This window comes from Seriola lalandi, unplaced genomic scaffold, assembly GCF_002814215.2.
Source record: "Seriola lalandi dorsalis isolate HSWRI2012SDOR001 ecotype SW California unplaced genomic scaffold, Sedor1 jcf7180002054677, whole genome shotgun sequence".
Lineage (NCBI taxonomy): Eukaryota > Metazoa > Chordata > Actinopteri > Carangiformes > Carangidae > Seriola > Seriola lalandi.
Window position 1 is genome coordinate 1,588,330 of NW_019525230.1, and position 24,540 is coordinate 1,612,869.

At 40.5% G+C, this 24,540-nt stretch overlaps 2 protein-coding genes across 5 annotated transcripts in view; both read right to left on the minus strand.

Annotated features, from left to right (window-relative positions):
• The window catches only part of tnk2b (tyrosine kinase, non-receptor, 2b), a 70,430-nt gene extending 48,521 nt beyond the window's left edge, over positions 1 to 21,909 (minus strand). For 3 of the 4 annotated variants that reach the window (XM_087178125.1, XM_087178123.1, XM_087178124.1), the window contains exons 1-2: positions 21,674 to 21,908; positions 12,025 to 12,241 (exon numbers count right to left, since the gene is read on the minus strand). In XM_087178125.1, the coding sequence (XP_087034251.1) occupies positions 12,025 to 12,042 (18 nt within the window). In that variant the 5' untranslated portion in view covers positions 12,043 to 12,241; positions 21,674 to 21,908. Of the gene's footprint in view, positions 1 to 12,024; positions 12,242 to 21,673 lie in introns of all 4 variants that reach the window. The other variant, XM_087178121.1, reaches the window with a different exon arrangement.
• A 638-nt stretch (positions 21,910 to 22,547) lies between these two features.
• Positions 22,548 to 24,540, minus strand: part of LOC111666515 (transferrin receptor protein 1-like) — a 22,333-nt gene continuing 20,340 nt past the window's right edge. Inside the window, exons 11-12 of the mRNA XM_087178129.1 lie at positions 24,357 to 24,524; positions 22,548 to 23,592 (exon numbers count right to left, since the gene is read on the minus strand). Coding sequence (XP_087034255.1) covers positions 23,350 to 23,592; positions 24,357 to 24,524 — 411 coding nt within the window. The 3' untranslated portion in view covers positions 22,548 to 23,349. The remainder of the gene's footprint in view (positions 23,593 to 24,356; positions 24,525 to 24,540) is intronic.

Here is a 24,540-nt window from a genome sequence, read left to right on the forward strand (position 1 = left end):
GTGTCAATGTGTGTGTGCGTCAAAAGCACCTCCACTATAGGGAGGGTATCGAGGCCATCTGGATCCTTGCTGGGTGGACATCTGGATAGAGGGGAAAATAGAATAAAAGAATAGTGTGTGTGTGTGTGTGTGTGTGTGTGTGTGTGCGCGCGCGCGCGTGTGTGTGTGTGTGTGTCTGTGTGTGTGTGTGACTACCTCCTGGTCTTTCCCAAGTTGTATTGTGACTAGCAACATTGCAGTCCAAGCACTGATGCCACTGAGCAGAGCTTTAACAACAGCAGACAGTACTCGCCCACTGATACACCTTCTTTTCCAGCCTTTATTCTTTCCTCTTTTCCATCCTGAACACTTACTTTCTTTTCTTCTCTCTCTTGTCATTTTCCCCGTCCTCCACCACCTCTCGCTCCTCCCCCCCCCTCTCTCTCGCTCTCTCTCTCTCTCTCTCTCTCTCTCTGAGTCCACTCCAGTCCTGTCGATGTCCTCAGGCCAGTTATTCGCAGGCCGCTGAGCAACATTCGCTTTTTGCTCTCATTCCTCCGCCTCTGCTCTGTTGTTGAATCTGCTCTTCTGGAGGCCGGCTGTCACACATCTGAGCGGCACGCAATATTGCTTTGCAAAAAAAAAAAAAAACACAAACATGCACGCATGTCTGCACAAACACAGGAGAACAAATAGTCTTAGTGAAATGAAAACTGTGCATGCACCCGGACACAATACACAGCGACAAAGAGACCTGCATTCCTGCATTTACCACAGGACATAATACTCTTTATATGTGCTGCATACAATCAAATCCCCTCTCCCATAAATAAGCCAGGCTAGCCCTCTTATTCTCTCTCTGTTTATAGATATGTCTTTGTCTTACGTGTCCATTATTTCTGTCCCTGTGTAAACGATATAATTAACGAAACATGGACTCATCACACTGGACTCTCAGCCACTCTGCCAATGAGAGCTGTCACCCCACACACATAGTGTGAATGAATTTGTTTGATACACATCCAGACACACTGCAGCTAAGCTTCCTTTTCATACTCCCTCAACTCATGCTGGACGTGTGCAGGGACTGACACAATAAAAAAGCAACACTTAATATAAAACAACAACAGACCCTGTAATGAGACACCTTCGAGAGGATCGTCAGTTTCTCATGAAAAGTGACAGAGAGCTGGTTTGGACACTTAATACAGTAAGTACAGAGAGGGATGTAACGTGCAACATCACAAACTATGATCTCAGCACTGTTACATATAAAGAATGTGTTACCTATGAACAATCAACAACAGTATACACAGTATAGTACAGTATTAAAGATCAACACCTTACAGAAGATGAGCAGCAGGGGGGAGACAGGGAGACACAGGAGGTACATGTTGGCCAATTCAGGCCATGATAAATGGAGCAGGGCTGAGCTGTGGTGTCATGTGGGGTCACTGCTGCCCACCGCCTCCCCCCGATGAAGTTAGCACGCTCCATTACAGACTGCCTGGCAGGTTGGTAAGACTAGAGGGCGAGGGTGAATAGCTTCTTCTACCAGAGGAGGTATGTTGACATATTCCTGACTCCTGCACAACACACTTCCTCTTCCATACAGACCTGTTTATGCCATATTTCATTCCTTTTAGTACCAAAGTATTCACTGTGTGTTCATTCAAACTAATGTTGCGTATTCTTCTTGGCTCACAAAGCTTCATCTAATTTCTCCTTATTTTAGAATTTCCATCCATCCCTTTTCTGCCACTTATCTGGTGTTAGGTCGCGTCAAACAAAGTAGTCTAGGCGTCCCTCTCCCGCTCTCTGGAGACGTTCCCAGGCCAGATGAGATATCTACCTCTGGGCCTCCCACCAGTTTGAGGCGCCCGGGAGGCATCCTAACCAGATACCCGAACCACCTCAACGGGCTCCCTTCGACGTGAAGGAGAAGCGACTCTACTCAGGGCTCCTCACCCTCTCTTTAAAACTGAGCCCAGACATCCTGTGGAGGAAACTCATTTCAGCCGTTTGTACCCGTGATCTTACTTTCATTCGCCATTTTAGAATTTGGTTTTTAAACTTTTTTTTCTATTTTGCCATATATAAATGTATTATTATCATAATCCGTTTTATTATAGTTATTGATTTATGTTTTATTTTGTTTTATATAGTATCTGTTCAAATCTTTTCAAAAACATAGCTCAAACTCTCCCACAGATATTAGTTACTCAGAAAGCACCACACCTTCACCTCTGACCTCTCTGCCTCCATTACAGGCCACATTTCACAGATTCTCCTCCAGAAACCTGGAAAACCCCTTTAATAACCAAATGCTGGGACTGTGACCTTTGACCCCAGCAGCGACGTCAGCCACCTTGTGTCAGGGGGGAGGTAAAAGCCGAGCCTGTTAAAACATGTAAACGCCTTCTCTTTCCCCATGATGGAGAGCGTGGAGAGGCAAAGCAGACAGGCTGTGGGTGTAACAGTACAGTGTTCCCAGCCCGATCGCCACAGGCGGTTCAAACCCTCCCTTTAAGAGGCCTTAAAGACTGAGAGGACTGACTCCTGGGTCCCTCCTGTCTCTTTACGACTATTGGTGGGTAGACTCTGGAGGCAGCAGTTAAGCTTTTGACCAGGAGCTGGATGAAATCCCTGATGTCTACTACTGATGTGGGGCTCACAGGGTGGAAATATAATCAGGGTAGTAACCAGACAGCCCAGCAGAAGTGGTCATGGTGTACTGTATCTATCGGTGTGTCATGGCTCTGTGGAAATGATTACATTTTCTTTTGAAAGCTTTATCATATCGGAATATATTGTTCATATGTTATATCTTTATTGACCAGCGGATCCAAGGTTAAGAAACAAAAGAGCAAACGTTTTCTAAAACAATAAGACGATTGATGAATCCATCGCACAGTTTTTCAATAAACTGATTGATCACGGGAGTCGAAAAAGAACGACAAATGAGATCAGCACAGCCCAAAGTGATGGCTTCAGATTATCATCTACAGACAAAACAACACCCAGGTATCCTGAAACAACTTGGCCTTAAGGTTATCAGTCGTCTTCTTTATTTTTTCATTTTATAGATTATGATTAGTGAAAATGGTCGAAATGTTTTGGTATTGTTATATTATTGTTACCATAACAACAACAACAACAACAACAACAACAACAACAACAACAACAACAAATGAATGGGACACACTCTACTAAAATATGTTTCAATGAGAAAATTAAAAACTAAAGATTAAATTCTAAGAATACAAAATAAAATCATCAGATACACACTGGTTGTATATTAGATACACTGTATATGAGATATAGTTTCTGTACATATACGGACATTAAACCAGCACTGCAGTAAAGCAGGATAACTTTCAAGAGACACACACCAACATCAGAGACAACATCGAACGTTCTCTGGTTCCAGTCAATGAACAATTAATCGATTAATGAATAAAATAACTGGCAGATTAATTAACAATAAAAAGCGATTGTGGTTGCAGCAATAAATAATAGATAATAGTACGATAGAGTTAGAGATATTGAATGCTGACTAAGTGTGGATGAAGCGCCAAAAACAATGAACTCTGCCCACTCTCAACTCTGCACTGCCCGTGTTGCACAATGTATTTTTCATTAGAGCCATTCCTGCTTCTTAAACAGCAAAACTGTCCAACTCCCTTCTGGCAGTTTGTAATGAAGGATTTTCTCTCGTACTTTCACAAGCTCCTGGACTCCAACCCTGTCACCCTCCACTATCCCACAACTCATTACCCTGTCAACACAAACCAAGTCTTGCCGATCCAACCCTGTACTCCCACACATTCTTATGTTTCGCCAAATATTTCACTAATAAAAGAAAACTAACTATTAAAACAAAATTAAATTTTGTTTTTAAATATATAATTAAAGTTTTATACTTCAAAGTTTGTTTCTTGAACCATAGTTAAACTTAAAATGGGTTACAGACCTGTTTTTCCTGGGACTCCACATGAATCCTATTTACAACCAATGTGGGCCCACAACTCTGAAACAGCACCTATATGAAAGAAATACTTCCTCTTATAGGTCTTGGTCACAACCCCCACCCACAGCTTCTGGTCAGAGATCAAATGTTGTTGATTTAGGCGATGACTTCACCTGAGGGTGAAACACGCCAGACCAGACGCGGTGCCAGACGATTCACCGCTCTACGATATGAAAGGAGACGTTAAGATTGACCAATGACTCTGCTACTGTGCTGAGGTCAGGGCTCCGGAGGAAATGTTGACATAGTAAAAACGTCACCGGGCCAGTGAGGAAGCTGATGTAGTTGTGGTCAGGGTGTGGACTGTGGAGAAATGGTACAGTGGCTCCTTTCACTTCTGCCTATATCTTTATCTTTAAAAGCTTTAACAGTGAACAGAGGGCTAAAATCTGAGTGTTGATCCACATGCTCTCAGTCAACTAAACCTCTTTTCTCTCTAAATCCTCACCATATGCTGAAAAACCTTAAGGTTTCAAGTTCAAACGTGATTTTTCGTGAATTTTCAAAAACTTAAATCCCATTCCATCCTCTTAAATGTGAAGATTTGCTGCTTTCCTTGTTTTATGTCTTTGTAAATTGAATATTTTAGGTAGCATTAGGATACAGATTGTACCTTGGGCTCTAGAAAATAAACAGTATTTTTCATATTTCATATAATCACCAGATTAATTGATAGTGGAAATTATTATTGCATCCCTAATCATTGCAGCTCTAATTATTTTAACAATCGGTAATTATTTGTGAGGTATTTTTTCTTTCATTTTATTCATCTCTTAGTCAAGAAAATGGCAAAAAATAGTCAAACAATGTAGTAGAAGCTAAAGAGTCCAAGCTGACATCTTTAAATTACATTTGATCAATACCTCAAAATGTAAAGATTTTTAATTTATAATGATATAAAAATGGGAAAAGCAGCAAATCCTCCGTGCAGAGGTTGAAGAGGATGAATGAATGTTTTTCTTGAAAACTACTTAGAAAATGAATCAAATTTATCAAATTATTATTTTTCCTGTTGATTTACTCACTGATTAATCATTTAATAATTTCAGCAGTAATACCAACAACCATGTATAAGCTATTGTAACTAAGAAAGTAAGGAAGTTATAGTACATGAACATCTCAGATAATATTACGAAATGTACAATATTTCAGAAAATTAAAATAATAAAAAATAACAAAAGAAGAAAGAAAACGAAAGAAATTGTTTTTACAAAAACCACAATTTTGTTCTTATGTGAGCAACTTAAATCTTTAGTTTGTGCCATTTCAAGCTTTGTACTTTATGCCTTGTCTGTTTTTGTGGGGTGTGCTGATGATCACGAGCCACAACATCGCTGGTTTAAATCTGATGAGACTTTTTCTTGCTTGTTGTTTCTCATCTCTCTCTCTCTCTCTCGCCTCATTTCCTGGCATCTCTCTACTATTAACCATCTAATTAGGAGGGCGCCTCCACGGTTTAGGAGATGAGACGCAAAACAAGAACCAGGAACCTTTGTCTCCATTTTCTCTCTCACTTGTTTCCTGTCATTTCTCTACTAAAGCTATGTAATTAAGCCACAAAGGGCCCAAAATAGTAATAATTCAAAATATAAATAAATAAATAAAATGAGGAACGTGTAGCATGGTGCTCATTAAGGACGATAGAAAACAAGATGTAATACATTTGCTATATCACAGAGGTGGCACGTCGGTTACTACTACTTTATGTTGTCCAGTCCCAGTGTAAAACAGTATCATATCTCAACTCTGCAAGATCTATGCTTTTTAGATAAATTGCTTTGTCTATTTATCTACTTGTTATTGACTGGCTGCCATGAGGAGGGTGGTAAGCATAAAGATTACCTTCCTATACGGGGACTAATAAACGGGAGTGATGCGTGACACAAGTATCGTACTCGTAAAGACGACCGCGGACAGCTTGAAAGAGTCCAAAACTCTAAACTAAATGAAAAGCGTGTTGTTGAATGAAAGCCTGTCCCTAAACCAGCGGACTCGGCTGGGATCAATCAGGGTTGGGCACAGAGTCAAACCTCCTAATGACTTCCATTTACTGTTGAACGCACAATATTTCATACAGAGTTGTCAGGAGCAATGTTATCCTCAACAAATCCCCTCTCATCACCCCTTTCCCAGAAAGATTTCCACTTCATCTGAATCGGAGGGGGACGGGCACGCTCAACAAATCCACTGTAGACTGTGTGTGAGAGAGATGAAGAGACAAAGACAGAATACATGTGCGCCTTTATGTGAATGTGACAGAGAGTGAAAGATAGACAGATCCCCTTGCAATATAATCCTCAGCTCTCATGCTGTCTTTCTAGGAAGTGTTGAAGCGGCACGTGAGTGTGAGTGTGGTGTTGGCTTTCCCTTGTCCCTGCAGGCTAAACAGGTGGGATTTTAGAGGGTGATCTAAAGCCTTCGGGCCAACACCGGGCCGTGCGGAGCGGCAGAGGACAGGATTAGGGTGACAGGAGGATGGGATGAGGGTCCCAGTGTCTCACTTAATCTGTGTGTGTGTTAGTGCCAAGGTCACAGGTGATGAGGTATGCAAATCATCAGAAGCTAAAGCTTTCTGTGTCACTGCCATCTGGATGCCTCGCATACGTCATGCCAGGGGCTTTATGTGTGTGTGTGTGTGTGTGTGTGTGTGTGTGTGTGTGTGTGTGTGTGTGGTGACATTGAAGTGACACAGAACATACTAACTCATTCTCACCCTCAGCTCACATGACAACCCTGAAATCACAACAGATCCTGTGTATGGTACCTTCCATTTAAACTGCACATTACCATCTACAGCTACTATCAACTATAAGTAATAATTACACTGTGAAGATACAAGTAGTTTATAATATATAATTTTACTGAATTCTGACATTCAAACAATGATTAACGTCTCTTCTCCATTTGATTAATTAGATATTGCAGACATTTACCATATTGTGATATATATTAATATAAAAAATTACTTTTATTAATAACTGTTTATCTATTTCAACCATGTCATCCAGCCTTACTTCTATCTCTATCTTACAACTGCTTCAAGTCTCAACTAAGTAGTGTTATCCTTTCAAGTATATCATATTGTTAGACATGATGTAACCTCTCTCCTGGTTCCCACCTGTCACATACAGTACAGGGGAAAAAGCTATTCCATCTGGCTAAATAAGCAAAAGTTCACAGTCACAGTTCTTAATGGAAATTGTACTCTGGGAATAAAGTTCTGCTGCTGACAGATTTGCAGTTATCTGGCGCTATCATTAATTCTCTATCTGGCCACATGGGGGCAGCCTGAGGCAGTGTGAAGAAAAAGTAACATTAAAAGCAGATTTCACACATTGTTTATGAGGAAGGTGCAAGAACACAAACCAGGCCTTTTCCCCAGCGGATGGAGCTCAATGTTGTTTCTTTATGGGATAGTGAGAGCAGAACAAAAACACATTTTAAATTGTGATTTGGCCTGATTTCATAGTATCTGGTGACAAATAAGAGCAGACAGCAGTCTAAAGCATTAAGATAAGTCTGAAGCAAGATACACATATGACTTCAACACATATATGATTTAAAATTATATTGGAAATATACTGGACTACAGAATATATCAGTTAAAAACTGTAGTAGATAGTAAATAAGTGAAGTGATTCAGCAGAGATGAAGAAAGGCTGCAGACGTCTGCTCAAACCGATACCAGGTTACATGTTAATAATTCTCCATAATGTCTGTCTGCAGCTTCCAGGGACATAACCTCTTCTATTTTTGGAAAAAGCAGACATCCCTCCACAGGACTGATAATGGCCTGCAGAAGTGTGTTGTTTATCCTTTAGCTTGGCAGTGAAAAAAAGTGAATGATTTCTATCCACACAGCAGCCTCGGCCTCCGAAAACATCCTGACAGATGGCATTTTGAGAAGAGTTAGTGTTCAAACATTAAAATCTATAACATCCACCACAGTAATACGTTTTAAAACCAGTTATATTACTCACATTCTCATCAAATTAGAGCAAAACAAACATCCTGCCATCATAAAATATTTTAATTCCAAACTTTTAATTCCTGAAATTGGATCATTTAATACTTTTCAGGAGTTTTAAGCTTCAATGGACACACTCTGTCTGTTGAAATGAAAGAGTTGAATGTGGATTTGTCACTGTGTGAGAAACAGGGACACAATAAGTGTGGGCGTGCAAGTATGTGTGTATGTGTGGGCTCTGTCACAGACCTGCAATATAGACTGGGGAATTGCATCATCACTCTCCGCAGAGGTGTGTGTGTGTGTGTGTGTGTGTGTGTGTGTGTGTGTGTCTGGTCAATATATAAGCTGCTCTTCCGGTCCACTCTACCCAGGAGTGAGTGTGATTGAGCAGACTACAGAGATAAGAGAGAAAAACAATACACTGTACCCTGTGGTAAAAAGATACGCTACGATACGCTACGATACGCTACGATATGCGAACATAAAGATAATCTTGTCAAAAAACTGGAGCAAACCTTCAATACAGTAAAAATACAATGGAAATATGATCACCATGAAGGAAGACTACAAACCGAAGTCTGTACTTTCTCCCAGAAACACACACACAAACTCAGTGCTCAACACAAGTCATCATATCACCATCATGTATCAATAATATTTGTCCATTATAATTAATATGTTAACGACATGGATGGAGCGAGAAGCATAATCTTGCTGCAGCTTGCCAAAAAAATTAGATAGAAATAGAAATGTCAAATGACTGTCAGATCGAAAGTAAACAGGAAGCAGCCCAAGTGAACAAGTGTCGCATCACGGATCCACTTCCAGACATGACATGACATGATGATGCAGCAAAGAGCCACAGGTTGAACTTGAACTCGGGCCGCTGCAGTGTACGACTAAGCCTAAATGGTATGCGCTCCACCAGGTGAGCCCTCGGGCTTTATTAATGGATGTGGAGCCACTACGCTATGCAGAGAGAAGTGTTTTAGACCATCTCTGATTCACTGACGGTTTGTGACTGGCACTCCCAGCCCCAACAGCCGTTACCAAGGGACAAAAATATAAGACTGACGCTCAGATTGTGAAATAACTGAATGTCATTTTTTGGGGGTTATTTTTTCAGCATTTTGACGTTGTTGGTAGGACAGTAAAGATACAGACAGAGAGCACAGGGGGAGGGAAAAGTGGGTATGACATTCAACAAAGGTTCCCAGCTCGGATCTAATCCTCAGAGGCGTAGTGTAAGTAAAATGAAACCAGATGCAGATGATACACAATGTCAGGGCCAGATTGTGTTTACAAGAGTATTCACAGGAACCTACTGGTCAATACTCTGAGGTTTAGTTTTCAGATTCAATTGAAAACTATGGGGAGCTTTGGTCTATTCTGTGGCTGTGAGTTGCCGGTGTCAAAAGGTGATCTATTACAGAGTCACTTAATCAGGAAACCTAATTTGTTAACAACAGCTAACATACAATACACCCGGAAGCGGCAGACAGCACGCCAGTCCTCAGGGGGGTGGTAATACAATAGCTGTGTGTCTGTGTGAAGGAACAGAAAACGAGACAAACAGCTAAAGGTGAAAGGAGCTAAGGCTAAAGGAAGCTAAGGAAGGAGTGAAGACGACAGTGAGACGTGTGACAACTGGTCTGCTGGTAGACTGATGGAGGAGTACGCAGACTTGGAGCATCAGGGGGGGTATGGTGTGACAGCCGGATGTAGGTTCAGGGTTAAAATAACACTGTCCTCTCTCTCACACCCACACACACACACTTTGACTCCCAGAGGCTCCTTTTCCTCCGAGTTCTCCTCTGTCAGTCTGGGCCCCCCAGGCCCTCCAAGCATTCAGAGACACTCTCCACAAAAAGCACAGTCACTAGTCGCTGCTGCTATTCTGGGAGCTTCCTCTCTGCTTCCCAACTCCCTTTTAGTCCCTTTTCCTCCATCCTCCTTCTTTCTCCGTCTAGCTTCCTTCGCACTAGCATTTTCTTTATCCTGCATAACAAGCAGCTTTCCAGGAAGCATGAATTCCTTTCTGGAGTATCACAGGCTAAAATGTGAAACATCTCCTTTCCCGCTTCTTCTGCAAATGCAGGTACACAGATTAGATTTTACCAAGATTTCTGGGAAGTGGATTGTGGGTAGCATAACTTCCAGTATGAATGGTAGATCAGTAAACCTTACGGGGATCATTTACTTGAGTTTTCCACTTAACTGATTTTAATTTTCAACTGTACAAAAATATCATTTATTGTCTGTTTTCAATTTAAATTATTCCATTTAAACACAACTGTATTAACAGGATATATAAATATATTTTTGCTTCCAAACTCTCCCTCTCTATCTGGAAATCACTATGTCTGATCTTTATAACCAAATAACAAGAGTTTTATTTTTATTTTTCTTGGCCACAGACAAACATCTGTGACTGACGCTGGCTCATCTGCATTTACATCTACATTTTTATGGTGTTTGGATTCAATCAATTCAAGCAGAAGATGCAAACTCAAAGCTCCGATGTGTGATCTGCTGCGCTTTACTTGACGTTAGACTTTAAACAAACTTACGCTGCATGGTACAACTCTTTATCATTTCTGTTGATATAAACATGAATGTGCCAGTGTGCTACAGCAAAGATCAGGCCATGTCTTTTACAAACAACAGCAGTACGTTTAGTAAACTAACAGCCTTCACCTGGATTAAAGTATCACAATCTCAATATAAATCTACAAATATTAGCACTAAAGTTATTACTATTGCATCATTTCAGTGTTTTCATTTTATGGCTCAAAGTGAAGCCAACTTCCTCATATACTGCTGGGCTGTTTGACCTACAACAATGGCCATTAAATGAATGTGGTAAAATTTTAAATGCTTCCCTCTGAAATGTAGTGAAGTAAAAGTAGCATGAATGTGAAATGGAAGTACTTAAGTAAAAGTTGAACAAAATTGTTCCTCACTACAATACTTGAGGCTACAAATGTAACGTTTGAGTCAGAGAGTGGACTATCCCCTCTGACAGAGGAAGGAAGCCTGACTTGACCTTAACATTACTGTGAGATAAGCATCTTTAACAAGGCTGCCACTCCCCCCGCCCTCAACCCTGCTCCAATTATAGAGTCATTTACAGAACGAACCGCTGACGGTCGGCTTCTGATACGTAAACAACAGGCCTGGTAGCAACATTCGCTCATTTGTGTTGCGCTTCACAAAACAAAAGCATACATACAGTGTCAGTGAGTGCACCCACTCACACAAAGGCATGCTGGCACAATTCCTACATTCACAGGCACACATACTGTTCCTCTCACTTTCCCTCCACTCCATCTCAGCTCTCAAACACACACTCGATTATTATTTCTCTTTGTACTGAGGCTTGCAGACACCTGTTAGGGAGTGGCTGGCTGGCCAGCATCCTGTGCGTGGGACAGAACACAGCGTTTTCTATTAAAGCTGCAAGTGTGACTCTCACTTCCTCCTCATTAGCTAAGAATTGTTATTCGGTGACTGTGCCCCGCAAATTGATAATCAGTAAATCGTGGACAAAGCTCGTCCACAGTGGATACGCAAACACAAGCCTGATGAAACAGGAAATGGTAAACCACTTCCATCTAATGTTTTTTAAGTGTGTATGCGCAAGGAAACCATAAAGACTTACAAGATTCAGTGTTTTCTATCCCAAACTCACACACACATTCACACATGAAAACCAACATGACATCAACCCCAGTGTTTGCTCCTCTGCATTTCCAAGGTGAATAGCTCCCATTCAGACGTACTGTGAGCTGGTCTGTGAGCCTTCCTGCTCTGAGGAGAGCACAGTCACCGTTTGGCATGACCTCATGTCTGCATAGCTCACACACTCACACACACCGAGACAAAATAGCAAACAGAAAGTGTGGCAGATAAAACACACAACCCAAACTTGTGTCAGTGTTTAAACAGTGTACACTACAGCAAAAACATGCCCAGCTCAAAGTGACACCCAGCTGCAGAGAACTCAGTGGTACAGATACGTCTGAGACGCTGGATGTCTTCTTACCTGCAATATCTGATCCATAGAAACCTGGTTCTCTTTCCTGGTCTGAGTCCAGCGTCAGCTCTGACACTGTAGATGCTCCCCTCAGGTTGATGACAGAAGGCCAACAACGTGCAGATGAGGCCCCAAGTCCATGGCACTGTGAGATTAGCACACCCTCACATGATTTCATCTCCATCCATCGGCCAACACAAACACAGGAGTATGTTGCAGGAACTGCCTGGAAAACCAGAAAAGCAAGGAAACAAAAAGGAAATGGTCGCATTAAAGTCTGATGGAAGGTTAAAATTTCTCTACAGCAATAATAGAAGAATAATATTGTCCAAAAATTATATCAAGTGAGCAGCACCGACGGCTCTTAGTGCATCAGCAGAGAGACTTAATATTGTGATGAGAGAATGAGTCAGAGCCTTGGAGCCGTTTACGAGACACACACAGTTTGTGCACTTGATGAACACACAGGATAACAGTAAGCACTTTTTTTGACAGAAAGGACAAAATAAATGAATTTGGTTATCTACCATTTGCATGATCAGATATCCAGTCTTGAGAAATTTTCAGCTACACAACAGGAAACGACGGTTCTTTTGAAATGATAGTGAGTTCATTCTTTGTTGATTAAAATGGTGGGTCCGAACACTTCAGTAATGTACACACAAAATGATGACCATCAGAAGTTCCTACATACTGTATCATTTTGAGGTATATGGAGATCATTTAAATGAGAACCCTTTAGTTTATGTTAACCTCCTCTACTCTTTGTTCATCTTCCTTCCTATTTCAAGGAAAATCAAACTTTACAGCTATTGCGGTGAAGTTCTGCTTCACCGCCAAGCTTTCACCCACCCACCCACTCACACTTTTCACACATGACCAAGCAGAGTGCTGGCAACACCTGCACTGGGTGAACCAAAAGGGATGAGTAACTCTCTCATTATAAGACTGTTGCAAGACTGAAAAGTGAAACCAATGTGGTCAGATGAATTTCATATTTTTGACTAATCCGCAGTATAATCACGTTGGAGCAAGTTCAAGGTCTGACAGAGAACACAGTTCAAAAGAACATGAAACTGTGATTCACTGAATCAATAACCTACAGTGGGCTACAACCGGAAGCAGCTTCTAATGTTGGATGTGAATCGACTTGACGTTGTTCCAAGCCAGGTCTGGGGGCTGGGGTAGGAATGCCTGAGGGGCCCTATGCAGGAGAGGGGCAGTATGAATGAATCAATGCGATTCACACGGACACACGAGGACACAGCCCACCCACCACCTAGTAAAGTAGCTGACTGGAGCCTACAGTGTCAGAGGAGAAGTTCAAAACAAGGAGAAAGACCAAGCTATTCTTCCTCCCTGCATACGCTCCACAAATGACTCCTTTGTCTGTGAGAAAACAGACTACGTATGTGACTGAACAGTGCGACACGAGCATGCACGACAGTTACACTCTAATCACACAGGCATGAACTGTAAACAAATACACACAATCAACGGACTGGCAGCTTTTAACTGACATAAATCCCCGGGCAAGTCATTAGTTTATCGACATTCATTGGCAGCGGAGGCTAAAAGAGTAACATATTTCTCTATTGACAATAATCTGCAACATGCCCGAGGGCGACATCACTTCATTTTACATTTTTGTCATGCAATAGTGTCAGTGGACATGGAGGAGAAGGTAGTTCATGGCTGCTGCCCCCACCCTGGCACATAAAGACACACAAACACCACCCAGTCCCTGGAGAGTGTAAGAAAGCCCAAAAAATAACTGCACACACACAACTAAGCTCAGAGGCCAGTTAAAACACAAGATTAGCTCTCATGCCTGAGGTCATAGGATCAACTACAGTGACCAGAAAAGAGTCATGTTTTCTTATCTCTTTACTAATATTTACCGTGGAAAGGATTTAATGTGACATTAGTTTTCTGATTATGCCGTTGCACAAAAATGCTAAATGTTCAAAAATGTGTCTAAATCAATAAGAATATGTTCCAATAGTTATTTTTTTGACCATATAGCAGAATGGCTCTAACGATGGGACTGCTGCTCAGTCAGTCCACCACTTAAGTCCAGGTGGAAGATTCGTGGTCTCCACAGGATGAGGCCTCCATGATGATCTCCTGACTTTTTCGTATAGCACCACCATGAGGTTGACACTGAGCAATTGTTTTTGTGTTGTTTTCTAATAAAGTACCGCTCTTTTAATGTTGGTCACTCAGGGAAACCGCTGGAGTTGGTGTTCAACTGCCTTGCTTGTTGGCACCTCAGCAGAAGTCAGTAATAGAAATGGAGCGAGTATTCGACTGAAAATGGTGACCTCGATGGGCGGCTCAGTTTCATTCTCCGCAAACTCACCCTATGGTGTCCCCCGAGGTTCAATCCCATTTTATCTGCAAATATAACGTCCACTTTCACTGTTATGCCGATGACACACAGCTCTATCTACCAATACCAAGTGCAGTCTCCAAAATGCTCAAACAGGTGAATTATCAACACTAACACAGTTTCAATGAACACTGAACATTACAGCCTTGATGAAGCCAGGATTTATTACACGACTATTGTATTAGACCGCATTAGACTGTACAGCTCTTCATCCTGTCTCCAACCTCTTTGTCTTTTTAAATAAATCGTATGATTAACCAGGATTCATCAGGCTAAATAGAAAGCCTGCCTCTGTCTTTTCCATTGCAGAGTCATTGCTGATTCATGCACTCCACTGTCCACAGAAAAGCCTTTCATTCATGCTGCCTCCCCCCACTGATGAAGTCAACATGGCACCACTCACCAAAAAAAGTGTTTTGAATTGCATCATCTTTAGTTTAACAGAACCTCTTGAACAATGACAATGGTCTTTGTCTTAAACTACTAACTGTTTATACAGGGTATGATTTCTATGGCAAAATATAACAGCAACATATCAGGTACTCATGACATGAGCTTAACCGCAGCATGAAAATTAACAGTTTAGCTCGTATTATACATGAGACTCGGTTTAGTATCACCACTAATCTTGTTGTGATGATGTTTCTATGGACGCTGAATGATAATACTCCCATGTTCAGGCTACTGTGGTTATAAGGGAGGGACTGACAGGCCAGGAAAACAATATTCCCTCCAGAGGACAAAGGATAGTTGCCGTCAGTGGGTCATGCGATACAGCGGGGGGGAAAGCTACACTTTCTCTGCCAGTCAGCGAGGAAGAGGAGACAGTAAGGAGAGTTGATGACAGTGAAACATAATCTTCTCTCACTAACAGAGGAGGCAGTAAAGGAATCTCTCTACTGCTGTGTCGCACACATTCATACACCAACAGTAGGTATGAGTAATAGAGAATTCAACATAGCATTTAACACCACCAAGAGACATTACACAGGGCATTACATATTGTGTAGTTTTTCATTTTTTTAAATTTCAGTCAGTCAAGGAAAAGCTAGACATTACTGCAAAGGTGAAGCTTGATAAATTAGAGGGTTATCCACAAAGTCAGTTTGTGGTTCAGGGCTCCAGACTTTTCCACCAGCACATGATTTTGTCAGACCTATCAGGAGCTTCTCTTTCACTATGTTACAGGCAGTGTTGAACTTGAGGACCATTTCATTCTCCTCTACTGAGTGATTACTCTCATCTAACCACTGAACAGAAGTGGTGAGGGGGTGATGCAGCCATTAGGGTTGTGCCAATGGACGATGATCTCAGTGATTGACGCTCATCAGAGCGTCACCAATATACGATACGATATTTGTCTTGTTTCTCCATTAATGTAATAACTTATTAGTAGTAGTAGTAGCATTAAATTAATATTAAAATTAATTTGCCCTGTTTCACGTCAGCATCCCCCAAACATAACTGATGCTTGCAACACAGACACGTGTGTGCACTCATGCCTACACTCTGACCAGCTGACTAATGACAGCTCTGATTACGTTTAGTGCATTTGTCATCCTACTGTGATCGTGTTCACTCCGAGCGACAGAGAGAGTGTTTTGTGCCCCCTCTTGGCAAATTTCGTAGTGTAACAATAAGACGATCTGACTATATGACATCGCCCGTGTCTAGCAGCCATCTGTGCAGGTTTTGTGATTCTTACTGTTGTTGTGCAACTTTAAAGTCTCAAGCTTAAACTGCGTTGACCTGATAACAAGTTTAGAGTTCTCTACAATACACACACAGCATAGCATTTCCCTCAACATATCTCAACCACAGCTGATGGTAGGACTTTTTCTTCCTTACTGAAAGACCAATCGGTCTCTCCCTGCCTGCACCTGCACTCTCATCATCAGCTGTGTCTCAGGGGACTAAAACAGCCTAATGATCATCATACACTCACACGAATTTGACCACGTAAAATTTTAACTCACACTCTCACAAAATGGTTGCAGTCAGTCGCGACAGCTTCAAAAATAAGCTCATGAAAACATCAAGATTAGACTCTTTCTCAATACTTCCCAAACTTCCCTTCGCTGTCTTTGGCAAAACCCTGACATCTTTTTTCTTTAAGTGTCCAATTTAATTTTATTCATTTAATTTTAAATCAGGCAATACAATTTTTTAAAACAGCTGGGAACTGTAATTTTTATCAAATGTTACTCAAACAGGACAATTTTCAGCTGCAGATTATTACACACTTGTTGCTGTAATGTGTATTTACCCAGGACAGCATATTTAAGACTGACTCTAAATAAACTACAGAGCCTTAACTTATCATAAAGAAGGAACATGTCAGTCAGTGCAACGATGTGGCTCATTTTTTAAACAATTTTTGTTACAGAAAAATAAGCACTACCAGACTATACAGCATCAATTAATTATTGGTTACGATCTTTTCATGGGATTTGATTAAAATAATAAAAATACAAAAAAAATCACCAGCCTTATCCTTTCATACTAATTATAATATCAAGAGTAATAAAGGTTGTTAAAACTGTAACAGAATCACGTGTCAATCAGCTTCACGTCTTTATATTATTCACTATCAGCTCGTAAACCGACTGAACAGTCAAGCTGAAAGCAGCACCAGCACCTTATCCCTGCCTATCATTCTTATTGCTCACTTGGACTTGCAGTATGAACTACAGCATGAATTGCTCTGAGTCATCAACTGAGATTTTTTTCATCCTTCAGGAAGGTGGTGTAACACTGTGAGATCCTGTTATGGAGTTGGCACTGCCAACATTTGGCACAGTTCCTGAACTGCTAACTGCTCACTGGGCATCAGGCCAGTATTGACAAACAGTTTCCTCTCAATCCATTTTACATGTTCAATCATCTGTAATCTAACTGACTCAGAGCAGTAATCATAGTTTTAATGTGAACATCTTTAGAGCTCTGTGTTTGAACACATCAAAGACCAGTTATAGCTCCGTCATTTCTACAATTGTGGCATTATTAAATATTAACAAATATGTGACAAAAAGTGATGCTCAACAAGTTCGCTCTCTTTCTGAAACCCTTTTTCTTCATGTTCAGGATAAATCTGTCTATAGATCTATAGATATATATGTTTACATATTTATGTATACATTATATAAATAAATATAATGACCATTTAAATCCCACCATCAATGCCCCATGTTCAGCTGCGTAATTTGTATTAAGTAATTCCAAAGAAACCACAAAAAGGTCAGTGGAAACCTGGGCAAATAAAACCTAAACTATCTCTATTAACACCAGTCATGGTATTTGAGGAAAAGTTGGACTTTTTTTTCATAATTTAGGTGAGGCAAACTTTTAACATCAGAACTAGTAAATCGATCAAAGGTTCATCATTTCACTACTGTTGAACGGGTAAAGGTGTTTCAAAAGTGCTGCAGGTCTAAGCTAGGCTACTGCTCGGGGGATGCCTTTCACTGAATATTTGAACAAACAAAATTACAAAAAAAATACAAGTCTGTGTCTTAACTGCACCTGTCAAAGTGTGATAACCCCAAATGTACAATGTAATCTAACTGTCGATCCATTATGTAAATCATAAAAATCCGTACCAGTCGTAAACATTTGGCCGGACTGACTCACACTAAATTAGTCCTTAGTGAAGACAGCATGACTGACTTTGTGTCAGTAAATGTGTTTAACTGCATTTATGCCATATGACTGTCACGTCATCCTGCTAGTTTAGTAACTAACAGAACATCCGGTAACTAACTTGATAACATCACAATATCACTTCACAGGAAGGTGGGAGACGGGACAGTATCTCAACCAGGATTTGGTGTTTCACAAGAATCAAGTCATTTCACAAAACTATCTGCGATACAGCACCTCCACTGCTAAGCTGTGTATTTATGTGAACACTCCCACTATCAGCATAGACAAACAAGAAGTAATAATCAGCGGAAGCAAAGGTTTGAGCGTTGGATTGTAGCCACTTCAAACACAGTGCGATCCCACTGAGACGTTTACTAGCTACGCTCTGTGAGAAGTGGAAGCAATCCAAGTCAAATCTATGTCTATGGTGATGTGAGGGGTGTCAGGGCATTGGCAAGAGATGAAGGGAATCATACTCTTCACTAATGATTGAATTACACCCTGCAGCCCCTAATTTTAGAAACCAAGGCCAGACATCATGGTCCACCAGCAGATTTAGCACTGTATGTGTTGCATTGGATTTGGTACTGAGCCAATGCTTGACGGACAGATTTCCTGAGCAGAGAGGAAATGCAAATTTTTCAATACTGTCATTTGTTTTTACCCTTTTGGAAACACAAAATAATCTTGTAAATACAATAACTCTTTTTTTTTTAAAATCAAATTCAGTCACAAATAAATGATATTGGTAATCAATTAGGCTTTTCTGCAACTGCATGAAGTCGAATATTTTCAAACAATATAATTTCCATTAAAATTACTCTCTCCAGTTTCATGTTGTGTTAATGGATGTGATATTGAAGCTAGTTTGTCTTTCCACTGATACTGCATTAAACTGTATTGCTAGCATTTTTTAATGTCAAATCAATAACATATTTCCAAGTGCCTACTACAATACCAGACCCCAAAGTGTGCTGTGAAACCGTGCAACCCTTTCTGGTGAAGAGAGATCATCAGCCGGTTGTATAATAACAGGTTTTGCATGGCACCATTACACTGACAGCTCTACTATAGGGCAGCTGATTGAATTCAAAACCAAACATAACACGCTAACCACATCAAAGCTTCAGCATGTTAGAAGGGACGTCACATCCTGCATATCTTCTAGCAGCAGCTACAGTCAATGCAACTTGTCTCTCTTTGTCTATTCTGTGCAACAGATTCATGCAGACAAGGGTGGAGAAAGATTGCTCTGACCTCAAATAGCATCAACCAGAGGCTGTTGTCATAAAAGGTAGTTAAGTTGGTGTTGTATACACTGTCTTATCCAGTAGTTTCCAGTTACATGGTAAAACACAAACATAGAGACAATGGAATCATTAAAGATGTTTAGAGTCCTGCATTAAATTGGAAAAAGATTCCACTGTCGTTCCCGAGCTGGGTGGTAGTGACTGTTGCTTGCGAAGAGCGTCAGCCATCGTTGCAGTTGCAATAAAAGAAGTTATAATACATCCTCTGAGCAGTGCTACTAGACTGGATGCTACACAGAGTCGCAATCAGAAAGTGATGAGATGGGCCAACCAGGCCATAGCTAGCTGTTTAGCATGCTAATTTCTGTAGAAGAAAAGACGTGATAGAAACAGAAGCAAAACAAGATTTAACATCAGCGTTGCTTTCCAGCACTAGAGACAGCTCTTGGTGAGTAAAGGTATAAAGTTTGATGCTGACCTTTCAACATTTCTTATAGACTGGTAAGTAAACAGCTGTTAAAGCTAATGTTGGCTATGTAGCAATAGAAAAAATGAACAAATAGCTCCTTTAAATTTCTATTTACAGACCCTTATAGACTTTTGTATCAAACTGAAAGCCAATAATTATCATCATACTACAAGGTTTATAAAGTCAGATACTTAAATGTCAACTGACTGTCCGCTATAAACTGAACTGAGATGCATATTAGACAAGAAATAATTCTAAATAAATACAGTCTACTGTACGTGAGTTAGCTGGACTTTACACCGTTGGAAGACAGTGGATCAATCCGATTTTACAGTTAAACACTGGCAACCATGACAGGTAATTGCACCGATAAAAAAATCAGTTATGTGCACATGGCTTACATGTGCACATAACTGATCACAAAACCATGAGCATTACTCATAGATCGACAGATAATGACGGCTATTACAGCAAGTTGGTCGTGTGTGTATGACGTGATAACAGGTGTGTGTGTGTGTGTGTGGGTGGCAGAAAGAGAAAAGGATTAAGAGTGTTTCCATTGAGAAACTTCAAGCATAATGATGATACAATATTGACAGCAGCTGACAATCCCTAATGCTTGTTGTAACTTCTCTATGAGGACGTGTGTGTGTGAGTGTGTGTGTGTTGTTCTGCTACCCTCAGGCCTAGTATCTGACAATCTGACACCAGGTGTGTGTATTTGTATGTGTATGTGTGTGTTTGTGTGCATGTGTTTGTGTGTGTGTGGGGGGGGGGGCGATAACACACAGCAAGTGGGAACAAGAAATGCTAAGCTGCATATTTTATATTTTTTTATTTCTGTACTTGGGGATATTTTATTCATCGAATTGATCACATTTCTTGGATGAACTTTTATATACTGCAAAATCACAATCACATCAAGTTTTTCTTTCATGTAAAACACACAGAAAGACTGAGGTTCAAATTCAAGAGTCAGAAGATTTCTTGCTGATCTTATTAACTAATTCAATTTACTGAAAAAAGTCCCAAGACTAACCAGTTTCCTCGTGATGAGGAGCATTCTGCACTAATTATAAGAAATACCTTTAGAGTATGAGTATGCATTCATATTTATTCCTTATCTGTAAGTGCTGCACTACGCCTTCACAGGTAAGGTGTTTTATACATTCACTTAGAGAGGAAGGTTAATACTCACTTATTACATTTGTCATATTTACTTGCAGGGGGAGAAACAGGGTAAACACCTCCACAGCTAGATTCATGCTAGCCTGAGTGACACATTACGCTTTTCATTTTCATTTTTTTTCCATAGGCATTTCACACAGCAGACATTTTGACTGGAAGGAGTAAAGGGTGTTGCTAATAGCATTAAAGATGCTGGAGCCAGAACGCACAATACCAGGACCCATAGAAGCTAATTGGAATTCAGCCATCACTAATTTGATTATTTACACCTGTGCTTTTCTCACTGCAACATGTCCAAATGTCTTCCGTGAAAAATGCCTATTTATTAATTAGTTAAAAGCTCAGTACTTTGCCACTGGGGGTGTTATTACAGCTAAGCTACCTGTCTGAATGTGTCACAGGACACAGAGACACCTTTGCCGTTTAGCAACCTCTCGACTACATGTCAGTCCATCTCAGTTTGTTAATGTTAGCACCATCAGTGACTAAGATTGTGTAACAAAGTGCTGCAGTGTTTCACAATAGAGGCAGTGACAGCAGCTCTCACCTGTTGGCTCCTTCCCGCCACGCAGCTTCAAAAACTTGCTGGCAAAAACTTTAGACGACTCTGACCCCACAGAGTAGCATTTTCACAAAGCCAATATTTTGACAGAGAAATGATGAAGTTCATTAATGTTTGTTATGGGTTACAGTCGTCATATCAGTGAGTGTGCCTACCTGTCAATCTCAGCTGCTGTCACTTGTTGTCACCTTCTGTTCCGGTGTGTTTTTTTTGCACTCCAGTAACCCGGCTACAAGTTCACAAGTCCTGGCATCTCTAACGATTTAAAGGGCCTCGGCCGTGGCGGGAATGAAGTTGACACTAAATGAAGTTTGCACCGGTCCGTGTTGAGTGGTTCCCCTGCACAGCCAGACCTGTCTGCAAACACAGCCGAGGTTTGAGTGCTGAGGCTGCTGGCGTCAGGTCCTTGCCGTCTTTGTACAACACAAAGATCGTCTATGTGTCTGAAGACGGATCACTCCAGAGAGGGAAAACTGGCTCGTTTGTGTACCAGTTAGTTAGTTATATAGTTAGTGTATTTGCTTCTTAAAAATAACCCTTTTATTTTGTTTTGTTTTTTATTTGTCACTGGAAACTGTGGTAAACATCTGAGTGTAATGAATAAAAAAGTCCAGTGGGCATTGTTGTATTCATTCTTTATTGCAAGAGGGAATATGTTAAATTTCTAGTTACAATATTATTTTGCTTTAAAAAGACGAGAAAAGGAAGGGGTGTCAAAAATGTTTAGAGTATATTTAAAATAGAAAACACTAATAATGCTAAAGCATTACCAAAAAGATCATGCTTAATTGACAAATTGCTTGTTTATTTAGAAATATTTGTACCATCTTTATTTATTTTCATTGTTGTGTAAATAGGCATTTATTGATTTTTTTAGCCTATAAGTAAAAGCAACTACAGTTTATAGTAAAACTAATCCATCTTCGGACATTTCCTGTTAATACTATGTTGTGATATACCTCTACTTGCCCCACTACAAATCCTGCCCATATCTATCATTGTAGTGTTTATTGCAGAAAGAATCAGCAGCGAGGTGAGGCATCTTTATTTCTCTCACATCTCTGCTTCACATTCAGGCTGTCAGCCCACTCTTAAAGGAACATGCCACAATTTTGCAATATTACTACACTTAGTGGCTGCAGCCTCAACAAACAGAGCAGAGTGATTTGGTTTGTATAATGAATTCTAAAACATTCAATTCAAATTATTAGTTGCTGCTTCACCCAACAATTCAAAACTGACAAATGAATGAAGTTACACATTGTACTCCTTTTGAAGTAAAAGAAAAACATATGGTTTACTTTGTCTCCATCATCTGGTCAAGCACTGTCACAACAACAATTTTCTTCTCTGAATTGTCTTGAGCCTCTCATGATGGTCTGCACTGTCAGCAATACCATCACTGTTGAATCATAAGGAGTATTAACTATTCACACATCTAGCAGCTTCTTTGAAAATCAAAACCTTGCCCAAAATAATGTATGTTGTGGTAGTAATCTACTTCTTGGTATTCTGTGCTGTCTCGTTGTTACTAGCATTCAAGTTCTCAATATTGTGGTATTTAAGTGCCACATGTTAAAATAAAAGAATTTCTCTTTCTAAAGCAGTGGAAAAAAATAACCTCCTGAAACAACTGAACGATTTTGTTGTTCATAAGGCTTACACACATTTTATCATTAATATTTGGCCTTATGGAGAATTACGGAAAGGAGGGAGATGAGGCAGCTGAAATGTTGAAAATTTTTGAACATAGGTGATGTGTTCTGGTTTTCACACTGCCAGTTGTGATAAGAGGGCAAAACCATGAACAAGGGAACAGGGGGGATATTTTTTAGATTTCATTATCCAAGGACCAGATGTCGCCTGCTAATGAGTTGGCACAGCCCTGAATGGTCCAGGTCGCCAAGGCAAACTGGTTGCGGAACAAGTCGGCGTCCGAATCGGGGTCGTCGTTCCTGAGGGCGTCGAGATGGTTGGACAGAGCTGTGACAGTGTGGGGGCCAGAGCCCAGCAGGATGTGGCGGAAAGGACTATCTTTGGGAGACACGTAGGGTGACAGGAAGTTCCTTTCCACCTGCAGAAACAAGGGGAAAAACACGGGATGAAGGAGGAAGGATTTTTTTTTTTTTTGATGTCATGCCTTTGTAGGCTGGTTATTTTACACCTAAATGCTCAGCTATACAACCTATACCTTGGAAAAATGAAAATACAACAATCTGCCTTTGGATAATATTGACAGAAGACGCAGGGAGAACGAAATACCTTCAAACAAAATGTGTTTTTTAGCTTTCTTGTCCACTACAAGTAGTATTAGTTAAAGAAAAACTTAATTTTGATCATTTACAGTCCTTATGTGAATTAAATGCATCTCTCTAAATATGTCTGTCTGCTGTTTCTTGCTCTGCGGGGAGTGTACGGTAACTTTATCAGAGCTTTTTTGTTGAAAACCAGCTGCAGTTGAAAACAACAAGAGCAGTGAGAGCAAATCAAAACAGTAAGGCTGCAGAACAGACAGCTAAACAATGAGCTGGAACTTGATATCAAGCTCTGTAAAAAGGAGAACTGCAAATTTGGGTGTTAATTCTTTGTAGGTTCATCACTTCAAGTGACCCCCTTCACACAGTCACATGGTCATCGCATATATTCTAATAATAAAAACAGATTATAGCTGCTTCAAGTGCAACTTTAGCGATACAACAAATAACACTAGATTATTTTTAGATTTGACCATATAACTGTAATTATACATCTCTAAAGATACTGCACCATTGAGACATGCTGAGAGTTGCTTTTCCACAGAATGTCTCCATACTAAACCCTTCACTGTAGAGATCTTACCGCCATGATGCGGTCATTGATGATGCGGCACATCTCGATGTCCTCCAGGTCACTGTTCTGGATTTCTGTTGCCAGGTTGCGAGAGGCACGGCTGTAGGAGCCATAGGCTGAGATCAACCACTGCACTGTCAGCGCCTTGGGCAACAGCTGGGGCTTCATCTGGAAACACACATGGCATCAACAC